Here is an 18,377-nt window from a genome sequence, read left to right on the forward strand (position 1 = left end):
TGGGCACAAGACAGCCTGTGAACCATGGCAAAAGGACCTCTTGGAAATCTGTTGTGAAATCCCATAATCACTGATTTTAAAACATCCAGCAGAAGCTACAGTCATTTAATAGGCTGTCTCTGCTCATCTGGTCCTGCCATTTGTAGACAGCACAGACACTCTGTGTGAATTATGGACTAGATACCAAGCCAAACAGTGAGCTCTCATCTGGAGCATTACAGTTCTGCTTCTTGCTTTTATCAGTTTGCTCAACTGGGCAAGGGAGCCTAGTGTGGAAACTGATTTTCTTTGAAAAAAACCTAGCAATCTACTTAATGCTGAAACAATGCCTTCTGACTAGCTGTCAGGGCCTTCAGCTGGTTTGAGTGTAGCTTATTCCAGACAATGATGCTTTATGTGTCATGGTGCATGTCCTCAGCTTCACCTTTCCATTGTGCACCTTATCTGAAACCCTGCTCCTGGGACTTGCAATGATTCATTTGGAATTAAAAATGAAACAAATCACCTTAGATTTCATTTATGTGTGAAGCTGAGAACTGTACTGGGTAAAGAAACAACTTTTGGTTTGTTGCATATCATGGGGACATGCTGCAGAAGTGTCCCAAAGCCCACCATGGTGTGTGTGTAGAGCATGCACAGTGTGTAAATAGAAGCTTGCAAGACAACATGTTTTAAGGTGAAATTGCTGCAGGATGAGACAAACCCCAGAAGCTTGAAGGGACAAGGTCAGTCTGAGTTTGGGGGATTGTTAGTAGTCACTGGAAAGGCAAAAGAAGGTCACAGATAGAAAGAAAATGTGATCATATGGAAACAGGCAGCTGAAGCAAGCCCAGCTGCATCCTCTCCAAGCCCAGAGCAGCATGTTGGGCAGACAGGCTCAGTCCATGGCACAGGGAGCCTGCACCAGCTCCTGGGAAACCCAGTGCTGCTGGGGGGCAGGGTGCTGTAATGAACTGCATAGGGCTGTGGTGTGACAGGGTGTGACAGTGGCACCATATCCCCTCTCTCCTCTCCCTGCTAGCCATGTCACATCCAGAGCAGCCTCCTGCCCTGTCCTGGCAGGTACACAGCTCTGGCTGGTGGGTGTGCAGGATGCCAGTGCCTGGGCAGCCAGGCACACTGCTTGGCTGCAGCTGCAGTTCCGGCCCTGGCATGGCATGCAGGCTGTCTGCATTCCTGCACTGGGAGCTTGCGGCCACCATCTCATCCCGCGTGCTTTAGTCCTGCATGAGTGCATGGCAGGGCACTTGGCACGTGAGACAGGCTGCTCTCCTCTAAAACTTCTCTAATTCCAGTGTCCCCCAGGGTTTTGCACGGGGGCAGGACTCATCCTGCTCAAGCTGCATCCAACATAACCAGTCTGCTGGTTTAATAGGGTTGATGTCAAAGAAACTCCCTGCTCTGAGCTGGAGGGGTTACCCCGTAGCTGCCAGTGTCTGCTTGGGCCAGGAGCAGCTTTGTGTGCTGCGCAGAGCTGGTGCCTGGAGCCGCAGCCCTACATGCCTGCAGCCAGAGTGGCACCAGAAGGTCGTCCAGAGCACCAAGGTCTGGAGCAAGATCTACATGTGAGCCGTGGGCTGCAAGACCCCTGTGGGCTTTATGTGCCTACCATTTCATTGTCAGGCTGGGGGTGACTCGTCCTGCCTTGCCAGCTTTGAGGTTTGAGATGGCTGAACCCCACAGAAATGCCCAAGCAGGTGGCATCCTCAACGGCCTTAGGCTCCAGGGACAGCAGCTGCACCCCAGCCATGCAGGAAGAGCAGCAGTGGCCCATGGAGTGGGTGGGTGCATGCCCTGAGTGCAGTGGGGCTGGGGCTGTGGGCTGCCTGCTGCCGCTGGAGAGGAGCTCCAGCCCTTCAGCAGCACCAGCGATGGGAGAGCCCCTGCTCCAGGGAGATTGCAAAATGGATTTGGCAGAAGCAGAGACACAGCATGCTAAATGTGCTAAGCTAAACCAGCTTTGCTTTGAGGATTGGTTGGTTTTTTCTCACAAGCCACCAAACGAACACTACTTTTGGACCTGAGCAGAAGCTGGGAATCCCTCTTCTGTTTCTGCCTTTCCCCCACCTGGGGCAGCCCAGCCATTCTCCCTTGTCCAGCCCCTTGCAGGATCCCACATGGCCCCCACAGCCGCTGGAGCAGCACCGCAGAAAAATGAATTGTGGTTCCATGGAACTCGGCTCGATGGTCCCAAGGGATGAAGGGCTGGGACTGCCAGGGGAGCAGCAGCTGAGCCAGTGGCCCCAGCCTGGCACTCTGGAGCCTGAGTGGCTCTCTCTGTGAGGCTTCCCATGCAGTACAGACTTCCTAAAGCCATCTGGAAGATGTTTTAAAAGCAAACATTGCAAAGCATTGCCTGGCCTTCCTCTAGCTAGCAGGGGGGGGGGGGAAAAAGAATACCCGAAAGCTATTCTGGTCTCGCATGCGTCTCAAGTGGAAAATTTCAGCTGAACTGATTTTGGCTGGCGGGGTTATGGGAGGTGAGGCCCAGCTGCCGCTGGCTCTGCAGCACGGACGGACGGACGGACGGACGGACGGACGGGCGGCTCCCCGTGCCTGCCACGCGGGCAGGGCTGGGTCTGGCAGCGGCTCCGCTGGGGAGAAAGGAAACCTGAGTCCAGGGGAGCGCAGGGTTTGGGACGCAGCTTCAAGCGGCGTGGCCGCTGCCGCCGCTGTTGCACCTCCCTGCCAGGGAAGGACCCGTCCCCCACTCCCCAGGGACTGAGGGCTGCCTTTCCACCTTGTCCCCGTCTGCCGGCCGCAGTCACTCCTCTCGGTGCAGCCCGTGGAGGGGGTGTAGCGGCACGGACGCTGGGTGCGGTGGTGGCGGGGCCAATCCCTGTCCTGCAGGAATAAAATGGGGCATGTCACCAGCCCTGCTGACGGCACAGGCCTTGAGCCCGGCCTTGAAACCGAGCCAGGGGAGCTCGCCTCGGACCAGGGTCTGCGGCGTGGAGCCCGCGGGTGCGAGCGCCCCGGGGTCAAGCACAGCCGGAGAATGAGGTGTACGCTCCTCATCCTTCCCCTCAGCGCTGACATCCCACGCCCATGCACTTTGGGACCTAGAGACGGCTGGGAACTTGCTGTTCAGGTGTTTGTTTTTGGAAAATAGTAGCAATTTGTTGAAACTGCAAGTTCTAATGGGAATGTTCGTATGTGTGCGGGAGACTGAGTTCCCTGGTCTTGTGTCCTGGAGCGTCTCCCACCTTTCCCGTCTAGCTGGTACTAGCACGGGTAGGTCAGTCCCCATCCTCATACGGAACAGGAAGGTTCCGGATCCTCAGACAGCTCAAAAGAAACGGGTTTTCCAGCCAGCCCTACCCACAGCACCTGCCAGCACAGCTCCAGCCGTGCAGGCCAGCAGCGCTCAGCCAGGGCGGTGGTGCCGCTCAAACTGGAAAGGGGGTTTGTGATCCGGTGTCACAGGATCACCGGGTAGTTCTGTGGGGAAGAGGGCCCTGGAGGTCTTAGGCTCAGCTCTGGGCAGGTTCAGCCATTAGGTCAGACCAGGCTGCCCAGGGCTTCGTCCCGTCGGGGCTGGGAAAGCCTGCGGGAAAGGATCCCGACAGCCTGTCTGGGCAGCCCTTGGCACTCACTGCCTAACGCATCCAGGCGGCTTCCCCCGTCTGCAGTTCCAGGGGCATTTAAGGAGCGCGTTAGACCGTGACGCGGCGGCTCGGAGCGTGTCGCGGGCGGCCGTGACTGCGCGGCGCGCCCAGCCCGGCGCCGCCGGGACACGGGACCGGCCGGGACACGGCCCGGGCTGGAGCGGGGTGCGGGGCAGGGCTTTCCCTCCGCCCCCGCCGCGGCGGCTCCGGGCGGGCGCTGGAGCTCCCTGCTGGCCGCAGCTCCCGGGGACCGGCCCCGCTGCCACAGCTCCGGCGGCAGCCTCAGAAGGCGAGAGGGGTCGGGGCGGCTTCGCCCCCGTGCCCCAAGGCCGCCGCTCCAGGCGCTGCTTCCGAACAGCGATACTCGCAGTGGGAGGCCCTGGATAGTGCTACTGTTCCAAAGGGGCGGTACTGGGAATGGCTACTGTGGAGCCCATAACATCCTTTGGCCATCGCTGGCTGCAGCAAGCGACTAACAAGTGAGCTGTAGTGCACAGCTCCTCTGTTTCATCGCCTTCGATAACAGGGAGCTCCACTGGGAAAATGTAATAAACGTGTGACACAAATAGCTGAGTGGTTTGCTTAAGGGTATAAAGAAGGGTCACACTTGAGAGACTGGGTAGTTGAGCAAAATATACAATCAGGATCTAAAAGCAGATTCTCGGGCCTGAAGTATTCTCTCCCCTATCTGACTGCTACAAAGGAGTTGCCCTGTACTGACATGGCACAGTAGGACAGGTGTTGTTACATGATGCACATTTGACAGATTAGGGTCTCCACTACCGCCCTGATTCAAGCATTTCAAGAGAACATTAAAATAAAGCATTATATTCAACAGAAATTATGGGAAGCAGCCAGTTGAAGACGGGGGAGCAGCCCTGCTGCCACATCCCAACTCAGGCTGACAAACACAATTAGCTTTGTCCTGTGAGCCAAGAGGGTAATCCTGTTGGTCAATGCCCCTAATTTATCTCAAAGACCACGCAGTTGCAAAAAGATGAAAATATGAAGTGAAAAAAGCTTGCAAATAAAGTGAGTAAAGCTTGTTACTCCAACATAAGGACTGTAAGAGGAAGGGTCCCCCCACCCTTCTCACCTCTGTGGAAAGGACCAGCTCTTAGGGAAGAGCTCTGGAGTCCTGGGTTAAAGAAACCTTCGCCTGCCTTCCCTTGGCAGGTCTTCTGCCAGTGCCACAGACTCCCACTCCCCTCAGCTGTGGATCCAACAGAGCATGCTTTTCCTTAAACCTCAGGGCAAGTACTTGAGGCACCTGACTCCCAGGCAGTAAAGCAATAACTAGCAGTAAACTGGTGTAGTGAATTACATACTACTACTTACTTGAAATTTTAATAAAGGGATGAAATAAGAGCTCAGAGAAAAAGCAAGCCTGGAGTCAGTGCAGTACTTCCAGCAAAAGGAAAACTTAGGTAATATCTGACACCTTCTGAAAGTACATGTGGCAGTCACAGAAATAATTTTCTCCTTCACTTATGATCAGGCCAGTTAAACCATCTTTGGTACATACCCTGTTCCCTGTAGCAGTCGGCTGGCACTACCAGCACCCACAGAGCCCCTCCTTTGGGCAGCCACTGCCAGCCTTGCTGGCATCCAGGCTGCTGCTTAGGGCTACATTTGCTTTCCAGCTGCTGTCCAAGGCCTTAGCAAAGCCCTGAGAGCATTCTCCCTCCTCTCCTCACAGAAGAGGAGACTCACAAGGTACAGTCCTGGGTCAGCAACATCAGTCTGGACCAGAACAAGGGCAGTTGCTTGGCTCTCAAGGATTAGGAGAGCCAAATTTTTCTATCCAAAGTTTTTTTTGGGGGTGGTTTTTTTGGCTGGGTCTTTTTTTTGTTTTAGTTTGTTTTTAGGTGTTTTGGGCTTTTTTAAATTAAAAAAAAACCCCCAAGGATTCAAACCTGAAACATCAACAGACAACTCCACACCCCCCCATCCCCAGAAAAAAAGCAGAAACAAGAGTACATAGGAAGCAGCAAAATATCCAGTGGTGGATCCAGGGCACCCACTTTTATTCTGATCCAATGTAAGCCAGTTGTGCAGCTGCTTGGGCACACAATGAAAAGTTGGAACCATTTTCTTCTGCTCCTAAGGAGTAACAGGCAACACCAGTACCACAGCCTTGTCTGGGCCCACAGCCCTGGATCTTCCTTAGGAAATGGAGCACAGGCTGCAGGGCTGCATCAGGGAAGCATTCAGGCCAAAGCAGGTGGGGCTGTTTGCCATGCACGACCATCAACACATCACACAGTGAAGCTGCAGGTCTGTGTCACACACCCCTGCTCCTGCCACAGCCTCAGCAAGCAAGAGAGGCTGCAATTGTCTAGTGAGCACAACAGGGCTACATTACTTCCAAGTACTATAAAGAAATCATCCAGCTTTTTTATATTTTGTAAAAATTCTGAACTGCAGTTACAATATAAACAGTAGCACATAGCAAATCAAACTGAAATACATACTGAATTCAGACTCCAGGTTGGCTTTAATAACAGACTCTCTTCAAGTACAGCAAGTATTTCTGCTCTGACCACTGCTGCATTTATAGAGAAATAGTTTTCTACTTATCTGTAAGTTAACATAAAACAACTCTCAAAGACTGTATGACAGAATCCTGTTGGATTATCTAACCTTAGGCAACTGTACTTGCATTTAGTCAAAAACCACACAGCAGTCTGTCTTGTCTAGAAAGACCTCAACAGGTAAACTGAAGCACTTGAGATAGGTCAGCTAGTAACTTCAGGTTAAAAAAAAAAAAAAACCAAAAACCAGAAAACCAAAACCAAACCACAGGTTTCCCCCTATCATTTACTCCCTTTTCACTTCCACATTTAATTACAGTAATAAGTATTTCTTAGACTGCATCTCCAAAGCATAAGCCATTTTGCATCTCCTAACTGGCCTGTAAAACTGTTCTGACAAATCCAAACTGAGAATTTACTTTCAAGTAAAAGTTCATTAAGTTCCATAAAATCTTTGCTTTACAGAGCCAGAAAATAAAATTTCCTACCAGCTGGCCATATAAAATACACTTGCAGCCAAAGGGTAGAAATTTTACCTCCAACTAAAGGGTTTAAAAACTCCCTTTTGACTGTAGGATCCAGACTTCAGTGTATCATCTCAAAACCCTAACACCCTCTTCTCCTCCTTCCCACAGTTTTCAAGTAGGGAAAGTTAAAGTGAGAAAGCAAGCAAAGGACCTTGAAGAAATCAAGAGGCTGTAGTAACACAAATTCTCTGACCAGTTCTGGCAGTTCATTAGTCAATGTACATGTACTTTTAGCATAAATCTGATTTACCTTTACATTATGGATACAGTTAAATGAAGTCCAGTGCAAGAGAGCATTTGAGGTTTCTGAAGTCTTGTGCAGCCCTACCCTAGAGTCAGCACTATACAGAACTAGCTGAAGTTGAAAGACTTTTCAAATAAACACTATTAAAAAAAAGAGCCAAAGGTTCTGTGACAACGTGCAGAATTGGACTAACCCATGCTGCCTCAGGGCACTGCATGCACACGAGCTGAGACAACCTCTCCGTGCACACCCATGCTGAGTGCAGGTTAGCTGGTTGGTGTGAAGAACTGAATCTAAGGTCATGCTCTAAAAACACACCACAAACTGCCTTTTAGCCTTCCAGGAACTTACATGACTTCCACTTCATACAGATTGATTAATCTGAAAATTTTTACTGTTTAACACAAAGCTGAACCAATGGGCTAGAGAAAAGAAGGCTTCTCAAATCAATCATGTATACACCTATTTTATAGCTACCTGCCTAGTTCCTCCCAAAGTTAGCCTGAAAAACAGTAAAATCTACACAAAGTTTTATTGCAATCATACAAGGGATACATCAAGGGTCAAATACAACAAATACTATGATGCAATTTTACATTTATTAAACTACAGTTCAAAGCACAAATTTACACATTCTAAATACACTAAAACATCTAATGAAGTCACACTGGTCTCCCACTGACATTTGATATATCTGGGCGAAAGACAATAACTTTACAAGACTTTTCTAACAGAAATCCTTAGTATAAAAACTGTACTTGTATGTAAACTGTTGAAGAACCCAAGTGATGGGTTTCCATCTCCACTAAGTCATCCATTTTGTTGCATATTTAACGCTCAGGGGTTGAATGAACTTGATTTTAAATTTGGACACCATTATCTAACCCTCCCACCCCCCACTGAATTGTAGCTGTAGCTTGTTTTGCCTGGTCCCCATTACTATTTCTATTTTTTCAAGTTTTGAAGAGAATGAATTGAATTCAAGATTGTTCCATTTCTTCCACATTGGAATGTTGACCAGACAAACTACAGACTTGCAACTGCAGGTCTAAATGAAGCGTTAATGCCTGTTTAAGCTGCAGTGGAAAAGCGGTCTTCTGGGCTCAGCTGAATGCACGAAGGCACAAAGAAGAAGTTCTTCATCAATGTGTCTGAAGCAATTCCAGCATCTTGCATCTCATCCCTGCAGCAGCAAAGGTCAAGAGATGTAAAAACATGTTTTCAGGTTCAATTTCCCTTCAGAAACCAGCCTCAACACAGCATTTGAAGCCAAGTGCCCCCCGCGTGGCTTGGCCCCAGGCTCAGCAGAAGGGAGCCCAGCTGTGCCAGTGCCTGGCACACAGAAATGCTGCCACTCTCCAGGGACAGAAGCACAAGACCCTGCCTACCTCAGCACAGGAATGGGTTACCAAACTCTCCATCACCACAAGAGCATTACTGCCCTTCCTGCCTATGATGGTGCCAACACTGTACACAAGCTGCGGTTACTTGGATTAGGAAAGCTCAAAGGTTGATATTGAACAGCCTTTGTTAAGCCAGTAAGAGACTTTACAACTGCCACTGAACTCACATGTGAGATTAGTCAGGTATTTTGCTTTCCTTTGTCATCCCTAAAGCAAAGAAGGCATTTTATTAGAGATCCCTGTTTAGTCTCAGCAGTCAGACAGAGACCAAAAAATAAAAATCCACAAACGAAAAAGGCACATTCTTGCACTCAGTATTCTCCTATATTTGCCACTGAATGTTATTTGTAAGTGTACACTCCTGAAGGAAGCAGAAGTAACCTTGCCATTATCAAGATAGTTTTCTTACCAGTCACTGAAAGACATCATGTAGTAGATCAGTGGCCTCTGATAGTTGTTAAAGGTAGACTGTTCACCTAAGGTACCAGAACCCATATTGTCAAAGATCAGCCAATCTCCAACGCTCAACTCGGGAAGAAGACAGTTTTCCACAATTTGATCAAGCTCGTCACAGGATGGACCCCAAAGGCTGCTTGCAAACAGAGGCTCATCTTCCTTGTATTTCTATATGGAAATGATTGAGGCAATTCAGGCTTCAGTTTATTGAATAAGAAAATTTTCAAATATATAGAATGTTAATTCAATAAAGAATAAGCAATTATATATGTATGAAGTGTTAAATATATATTCAACAGACAAAGATAGTAAGGACTACCTCTGAAGAATATAGAAGGACTCACCTTGTGAACCTCTGGGATAGTATTGAGTTTCTCAGACAATTTACTTGCAAAAGAACCATAAACACCATCATTTATGTAATATGTAAATACTGGTTCATCATCATTCCTGGTTTGCTCCACTGGAAGTAAAAAAAGAAGTTGTCTTGCATGCATGTTTTGTCATAAGTAGTCCTTTTGCAATCTAACTTAAATCAGCTGCTTTCTCCTGACAAGGGGGTTCCATATATACTGGAATGGGAGAATTACAAGCAGAATAATCTGTATGAGACCAGATTATAAATTCAGTTATAACATTAAGTGTGAGGCTTAATAAAATTAATACTTTCAGTAATAACCACTGCTAAGAATATAAATCCAGAGAAGCAGAGAAGTAAGCTTGCTCTGTTGACTTGATTTATGTTCTAATACAGAACCTTCTACCAGCCTTCTGTGAAGCACCCAATATAGGTTTAACCTAGCAAGAATACAAGAAGTGCTACATAAAAGTAACAGTGAGATACACAGAGAACATATGGTCAGAATCCAAAAGGCATATTACACTGCAAGAATTAGGGAATGCATTAAATATATAAACTAGTCTATCCCAATTAATAGTGGGCAGTTACCTGTACCAATTCGTAACACAGAAAACAAATCCAACCCTTACCTCCAGAAGGAAGAAGTTTATCATACTCAACAGTCTTCTTTGCAATGATGTTCACTGCCAGTGTAAATGCAGATGAAACATAGTAACATCCAGGCTCTGCAATCACATTAACACCAGACTCCTTTGGAAAGTAGACATCCAGCAATGGCCTGATGACATGATTAACCTAGGAAATTGAAGTCAGAGGTAAGACCAATTAACTCAGCTTACAGATGTGTCAGATACACAGGTCTAGTCAGCACACCAAATAATTACTCTGGTCCTCTGTTCTCTGAGAAGGGCCTTTACCAGAGGTCCACAATTTATAAAAAAAATGTAAGAAAACCGGTCATTCTGCTAAACACTGAAGATTGAGTACCATGAGTCTGAGCACTACACAGTCTCTCTTCACAACCACAGTTCAAGATGTAGTACACTCAAGACTGCACGAGTAATTTCAATGTCCATGCAGCAGTACAAATAATGTAAAATTATGTATGAACCCACAAGAACAGGCAAAGGGCCTTTTTTTGATCAGTTCTGAATAGTATCATATTAGAAACAGAATTCTTTAATACTAATGTTCACATCTTAAGATACATTTGAAGATTAACAGATATTTTGGACAAGTAATAGAACCATTAGAATTGAGAGAAAAGCCCTGATTACTGTTAGTAACTCCTCCCTGCATCACTTTCACTGTCCTGAATTCACAGAGTCTATGTTTTAAGACAACATAACAGTGTAAACTGGTTATCCTGTTTTATGTGCCACTTCATACTAAAGATGGCATTTAGGCCAAATCAGAGTCTAGCCAAATCAAGACCTTTAGCTTTCAGTTCTAAAGCAAAATATCAGAAGTTTTCATCCAGTAGCAACAGGGTTTATGATCCAAAGCATGCTAAGCTACCCTGGCCCAAATCATGCAAGAGTCACCAACTGGACAATAACAGTAAAAAACCCCTTAAATTACTACTGCTAGGGTTGCTTCAGATAGTAATTTAATCTGTAACAAACTCAAGTCAGCATTCACCCAGTATGAACATGATTAAAAAGAAGTAATGATCCCCTCCAAGAACTGATTACACTATCCATGATCAAGAATACAAGCCCAGCTATTGGGATCTTGAGTTACAGTCTAACACTGAACTTAGGTTTCAGCTATCAATTCAAGCTGCAGTTTGAAGGTTAAACACTTCAACTTCTTCAAAATTAAGAGTTTCAACTTCCAACATATTGCATACCTCTTCCAGCTGAAGTTCTGAACCTGTGAAGCCCCCACCAATATCCAACATGTTCATCTTAAAGCCAAATTCTTCCTAAAACGCATAGGCAGAAGGTAAGTACATGAACAACTGTAAATGCAAAAATATTTTTGTTGCTCCTTACTGTGGTTGTTTTCTGTGTATTTAAACTTTTGAAAATATTTAGCTGAGTACATCCAGTGAGGGAGTAAGGGCATAGTACAGCTCCATTAAATCTAGTAGCAAAGCACTGGGATGTCAATAGAGGCTGGTTACACAATTCTCTGCAAGTCCCACAGCAATATCAACTCCCATCTTGTGGCTTTTGTTATATTCAGACAGTATTTGCTGAATAGGTGGTGCATTCTGACAAAAGACAGTTTTAGAAATTCACAAATCATGTGACTAGACCACTACAATGAATTTGCACAAAGATCAGCAAGATCCTCAATTTTATTGCCCCCATGTGTTACCAGCCACAGCTAAGGCACTAACTGCAGTAATAAGAGTAAAGAGACTTGCAGTCTTCTATTTAGTTTACAAACTTCTCATGCCACAATAGATGCCAGCATACAATTGTTCAATTTCAATGTAACCTAAAAGCATCAGTTGTGTATTTGCAGGACTGAGATCTGAGTATCAAAAAGCCCTGACCAAAAGTGGGAACTTTAAACAGCATTCAAGGCCCATCAAGTGGGACAGTATTCATTACCATAATTAGGACAAAGTTAGTTTTACCTCTACCACACATCACAAAGGAGTATTTAGTCCCTTACTAAAAGTTCTATCCCCAATGACTTATTTTGGAAAGAATGTAGTTGTTTATTAGTATCATTAGACTAGAATGGAGTCTCTACCGTAGCAATTGCATGTGTGTATAGATCTACTTACAGCCATGTCAAACACACACCGAGCATCAGATATAGCATGAATGTACGTTTGCAGATCCTTGCAAGAGCCTGAAACATGAAATCTGAAAGAAATAAAACACAGTTAATACACTGAACCATGCAACTTTCAGACCAAGCAAATAGTTTCACCATATAAAACAGCAACATGAGCAATTCATTCCCAAGTGTCTCAAAACAAGCTTAAATGGTAATACAGCAACTGTGCAAAGAATAAGCTCAGACCACCACTGCCTTCTATTTCATTGGATTTGTACTTTAGGATTGTCTTCCTCTTAACCCCAAGAATGTCCCACAATATTCTCAACTTTGAGAAATAACAGATTTACTGAATTTTTCAGTCTTCACTAACAAAGTGGCTAAAAGTTGTTCTTCAGTAGGTGCCAAAGCTGCAGAGAAGTACTGATGCCTCCCACAAGCTCCTGAATCCTCTCTTGTTTCTTGTTCAAAAGATTTAAGTACTGCCATATGCAGTTAGTCACTGAGGTGCTAAAACAAGTGCCAGCATTCCCATGGGCTTCCTCAAGGGGAATATGGTCTACTGGTTCTAGACAGACCATACACACACCTGAGCCACAATGTTCTCTACTCCAAGTCTGCTCCTCTAAGGAATGCCATTTTGAGGCAAAGGTCACTTTTCAAACTTACTTGCATGAATCCACATATGGATTTTAAAATTATTTAAATAAAATAATGCACAAGAGCCATGTGACTTTAATAAAAGTTGGTTAAGACATTATATGAAGAGACATGTTTTTTCAGAAGTACCTAATTTTTTAAGACATTTGTAGTTTATGCTTTAACATTCATTTCAAACAGATATACATCAAAACATTTGTGGTTTAAATCATCAAAATGTGGCTTTAATTTTTTTTATTGTCTTGATGACCCATTTATTTGTTTGGTTGCTTTCCTAAAACAGTCATGAGCATATGATAGATTTGTAGCTGAAGGTAGGCAGAGCAGACTTGTGCATGTATTTTTCTCCCATATAGTAAAATATCTGTCAAACTTCCAATTAAAATACCACAGATCATTTATAAGAACTTGGAACTCTATTCTGTGAATGCAGGATTCATTCCTGCCACCTGCAAGTCAAAAACTTATCTGAGTATTTTGTCTTGAAACGATCAAAGAGTGACATACAACCTTAACTCTTACAAAATCTGACCCCATGTTCATCTTGTTCAAACCACCCAACCTATTCCATGCTACACTAGCACTTCTGTTATGCTGTTTATTGCTGGGAAAAATACAAATCAAGTTACCACAGAAGTTCAAGAGTACAGTTAGAGAATAGGAGAGGCTTCCAAACTTAGTTTTCATGCTGACAGAAGGATATCTGACACTTCATTTCATACTCCTTTGATGTCTGTAATAGTTACTTTGTTTCATACTAGTTTTTGCTTGCAAGCAAAAGCTCATGATTCTAAAGTGATGTGATATTGTTTGTCTGGGGCTTTTGTTGATTTTTTTAAACCCTGTAAAATAGTGTCACAGGAGAAAAATTCTTTTCTATTTTACATCTTAAGTACATCATACAAATATGTGCTCAGCCAGCAGAGGACAATGAAGCTACTCACTTGACACCAACTATTTGGACTCCCAGCTCCTTAGCACATTCCATGAGGTGTCTACAGTTCTTCAGGGTGGTGCCAAACTTCATATTCACCTCCTCACCAGCAGTAATGTCTTCTGTGGCAATGTGCAGTAAGAGCCTAAGAGAAGGGGAAGATGATTGGGGCAGTTGGTTTACATCATCAGCACATGTGAAGCCTGAAGACTTTCAGAAGTGTGTTGATTATGTTGTCAGTACTCCAGCTCCATCGATGGATGAATCAAGGCAACCTAATAATAACAATCCTGTACAGAGAAAAAACTAGCAATTAGGGGCTAAAACATGGAGCCAACAAGGACAAGGGATTTGAAATGCAGCAACTAAGACTCTTGTAGCAGCAAGAGTCTGTTGAGCGCTGTAATAAAAAGCAATGTTACCTTCTAATAAAGCATAGTTCCTCATAAAACTAGTAAGACTAATATGATTTTTCCCATCTCTGTCCTCCTCCCTAGCTAAGAGGTTCCCCTTCAGTCAGACACATATCAGTCTTAGTTAAACTCAGCATCTGGAGAACACCAGGCTGACACACTGAAAGCACACTCTGGCCATATCCTACCACCTCCCCTTCTGGCTAAGCACATGGACTGAGGGTGAGGGGGTAGGATGGTCAGTCCATTCCCTGCCCCTTCTTCCAGGACACCGCAGAGCAGAGAGGCGGCAAGTACCATCTCTTACATCATTCTTATGTCGTGGGACATCTTTTGCTCTCTGGTTAAAGCCTCATTTTGGGTTGATCTGGCAAACTGCAGTGCCAATGCTGACCTTTTTCTGTGTTAAAGTAACACTTGAGGGGCAAAGGCATGGTCACATCCAAACCTCTAGAAACATACCCCAAAAGCTCACAAAATCAAACTGCTGTCCACTGAGAAAGTCACACCCTCACACCCAAGAGATAAATTAATTAGTCATGCAGTAAACTTAACAGAGGTGGTGTCATGACATACATGCAGACTGGACAGAGCACATTGCAGTTAACCAGGGTGGGGAGTATAAATGAGTGGAAGAAACTCTGCACCCAGAGTGAAATAGCTCTTTACAAGACAGGCAACAAACAGAACTCAGCCTAGCCACTACTAGCCTAACACCTACCGTGACTTGTTACAAGTACTTTCCAAATGTTTCATGTGTTTAAAATGCATCATTCTATAAAGAGCAAGAAGTCTTAAGTTCTCACACAGGCTGCCCTGCAATCCTTGTTAATTTTAATTTATACCATTTCATCTTGAGAAACTGACTGGCATCTCATTTTCTGCTTCTCCACTAGGACAGAAAATTCTGTTCAAAAAATCTGTAATAAGACAATATTTTGCAAAGCATTTGGAAAAATGTGCTAGCTATAGCAAAAAATTATTACAAGTCAAACTCTTTAAAATGTGATGGAAAAATTCAAATTCATACTACAATTTTTAACCTTATGTTAAGATTAGTCAAAACCCCTCCTTAAAGACATCCAATGTTAAATTTATTGATGAATTGTTATAGCAGCATTTTAAGTGAATCAAGCTACTTTTCTAGCAAAACCCACTAAGTCTGACTTCTAGAAATCTAGCAGGATTCTTCCTCCTGGGTTTCAGCAGGGCTAGAGGGTGATGTGTGCATTTAGGATTTGGTTTTACTTTTTATCATTAAGGGGGTGTTGATACTTATAACAACCCTGCCTCCACTGACATTCTTAGGACACCAAGAAGCTCAGCAGTTAAACTTTGCCTGGAAAAAATCTAAAGATGTAGTAAAGAAAAGCAATACCTAAGCATTCCTTCCTGACATTTCTCATCTTAAAAAAAAAATTGCAATCATTTGAGTTGGCAAGTCTTCCAAAGGCAGAAACATCAGTTATGAAAGAAGACACCCCCCATTACCAAGTTAATGTGAAGTTGCACAAATTTTCAGAAAATGAGAAGAACCACTTCCTAAATATGACTTCCTCAGCCAAAACACACTGGCTTCATCTACACAAACAACTCAGCTCTAACAATTGCACATAGGAAAAACAAGGCTATATAGTGGCTTTGAATTTTGGAAACTATGCCAAGGAAGAGAAAGGAAAAAAAATGTGTCATTTGAGCATCGACATTAAAATGACCTGGATAAGATAATTCTAATAAAATTAAGGGAAAAAATTCTATCCAATAAGAGAGATCATATTTCTAAAAAATTTAGACATCAAATTGCAGTTCTTTTGTAGAAATTGAGTTTCTTGCCCTTGGTAAACAGGAACTTTTGCAAATATTAGACAATGGGATTGTCGAAAAGAAGTAGAGTTTATATTGTTTTTCTCTAGCTCATGATACTCCTTCATACTGCCTCCCTAATTTACAATTTCTCTGGCTCAAGAAAAATCTGCATCCTCTCTTTCTTTGGATGTTATCAGACAAGACCTTCTAAAAAAAGTTGTTAGAATCATGGAAATAAATCAACAAAAGCTAACAAAACTCTAGATCCACCAGTGAATAACTGGTAAAACACTAATGATGTAACAGTCAGCTTTAGTACTGCCAAGGCTTTCAAATACACTAAGTATACCACAGCCAGCAGTTTCAGAAAAATTTATCCTGCATAACATTTTTGCACAGGAATTTCTCTCCAGTACACAAAGCACAGACAGACTTCCATGAGGATGACGTGTAATCACCAGCAACAGCAATATTAAATCTTGTAGTCTTGAACAAACAAAAAAACTCCCTCAAATAAATACCACCACCATCCCCCCCAAAAAACCCAAACCAAAAAAAGGCCACAGTTTTGGGAGAAGACACAATAGTTTCATAATGACTGTTTAGAACAAAGGACTTTGTAAAGGATGTCAGGAATTCAGTTCCTCCAATGATATTTATGGAAAGCTATACCTTTAATCACTGCAAAGCACTGTAACATTCACTTAGGCTCTGACTCCATATTTCATAAAGGCATAGCCCACAGCTAAAGCATCCACATGTGAGGGATGTGATGTTAAATGACATGAGTGCCTATCATCCCAAGAGACCATTATACACTGGCAGCAATAAAATTGTCATATTTAACAACCAGATTATCAGCTTTGATCACTTTTCTACAGAAAGCAGCTGAGCTAATAGCAAAGTGACTGAAAATAGAACTGGAATCAAATTTCTCATTGTTCTAATCATGTGGAAATACCTGTAGGTGTATTTAATAGACCCGCAGAGTGTGCCCAAATCCCAGATGGGACCCAATGCACACAGTCATTCTTTGGGTAGCTCAGCCCTGACTTCAGCCAGAGCCACTAATATCCAAACAGAACTCCCTGAAAGATAACACTGAAGCCACAACAGAGCAGGAGGAAGATGTATTTGCAGATGATGAAATGCCAGACTTCTGAACTTTAATCACGGAAACCTTTACATCAAGATTGCCCTAAAAAAATCACTTTTTCCCAAGATTTCTCCCAAACCAAGGGCCCTACTATCTATCGTATTAGGAAGCCAAGACTCAGCAGGAAAAGATGCAAAAAAAGCTATTTTCAAAGGAGACAGAGGAGAAGAACAAATCCAAGTGATTTGTACTAAAGAAAGCAGGTACTTTGCTTCTAACTCAAACCACCCAGAATACAGGCAAATTAAGTTTCCCCCACATTAAAAGCAAAACCAGAATTCTGACACTTACTTGGCATTTGGATGGTTACGTGAAATTTTCTTCAGCTCAATATCATTGTCACAAGTCATGATGTTTATCCCAGCCTTCGCTGCATACTTGATCTGAGAGGCTTGCTTGCAAGGATTTGTGTATATGATGTTTTCAGGAGAAATGCCCAGGTCTTGTACCAATGCCATTTCAGACTGAAAAACAGCAGCATACCAGAGTTTGACAAAGTGTACTGCACCATCTTTCCTGAATTTTTATTTTATGTGCTCTACTACCACACCAAAGAGAAAACTATCTACTGCTTCTAGGGCAGAAGTATAGATTTTCAACAGCCAGTTACAAATGAGTTCCCAGTTCAAGTTTTATTTATAATCATGGCACTTAATACCAAAAGGATGAATTTAAACCAGCAGACATATGAAAGAAAATAAGGCACATAAGCAAGACAAACTTACTTTACTGGAACATGCAAAACCAACACCAAGGGTTCCCAGAATTTCCAGTACACCTGGAGTAGAATTGCATTTTACAGGATAAAATGGCTTTATTGGTGCCATCACATTCTGCCATTGTATGTTATTCCTTACAAGTTTTCCAAGATCACCAACATAAAATGCCTTTTTTCCAGTCTGCAAAAGGAAGAATAGGAAAATAAAACGACTGAAATTGTAGGTTTGCTGTCAAAACAAACAACCCAAAGTCTTAAACAATTATGTACTTTTTTTACCCTGCTCTTAACTTTTAGATTTGACCTTGAACAATGTTTTTACTTTCACCTAGCAATTGGAACTATTTTTTAAAAATCAAAGGGAATACCTACCACTTCAGAGATAATATGAATGCTATTTAGACAATAGTCTGAGATTCCTGAATAAAAGATTCTACTTAAATGCCAAATGCTGATTTTATTTAAAAATACAGATAAAGTTACTAATTTTTTCCAACTTTTTATTTTCAGAAGTCTGCAACTATTTATAGGAAGAAAATCCACTGGGATGAAAGCTTCCACAGTCTCAATGTAATTTGTATCTTGTACAAGGAATAAAATCTGATGCACTAACATTATTTTAACATCCAGTTAATAGCTTGTTTTACTGAAAATTTGTCTAATATTTCAGTTCAGGAAGCCAAGTTTGAGACTGTTCTCCACATCTTGTGAAGAATAAAGTTCAAAAGGCATGTTAAGAACTAGATTCCATGTTAAAGGGGACAGAATCAAGTACATAATCTTTAAGAAAATGAACAGACTTTTCTGGAACTGTTAAT

At 43.3% G+C, this 18,377-nt stretch overlaps 1 protein-coding gene across 1 annotated transcript in view; it reads right to left on the reverse strand.

The window, feature by feature from the left end:
- Window positions 1-5,606: 5,606 nt before the first annotated feature.
- The window catches only part of AZIN1 (antizyme inhibitor 1), a 28,050-nt gene continuing 15,279 nt past the window's right edge, over window positions 5,607-18,377 (reverse strand). The window contains exons 4-12 of the mRNA XM_039549070.1: window positions 17,567-17,740; window positions 17,133-17,305; window positions 13,477-13,611; window positions 11,877-11,958; window positions 10,986-11,060; window positions 9,763-9,928; window positions 9,117-9,235; window positions 8,726-8,940; window positions 5,607-8,096 (exon numbers count right to left, since the gene is read on the reverse strand). Of these exons, the coding sequence (XP_039405004.1) occupies window positions 7,985-8,096; window positions 8,726-8,940; window positions 9,117-9,235; window positions 9,763-9,928; window positions 10,986-11,060; window positions 11,877-11,958; window positions 13,477-13,611; window positions 17,133-17,305; window positions 17,567-17,740 (1,251 nt within the window). The 3' untranslated portion in view covers window positions 5,607-7,984. The remainder of the gene's footprint in view (window positions 8,097-8,725; window positions 8,941-9,116; window positions 9,236-9,762; window positions 9,929-10,985; window positions 11,061-11,876; window positions 11,959-13,476; window positions 13,612-17,132; window positions 17,306-17,566; window positions 17,741-18,377) is intronic.

This window comes from Corvus cornix, chromosome 2 (assembly GCF_000738735.6).
Source record: "Corvus cornix cornix isolate S_Up_H32 chromosome 2, ASM73873v5, whole genome shotgun sequence".
NCBI classification, from domain to species: Eukaryota; Metazoa; Chordata; class Aves; order Passeriformes; family Corvidae; genus Corvus; species Corvus cornix.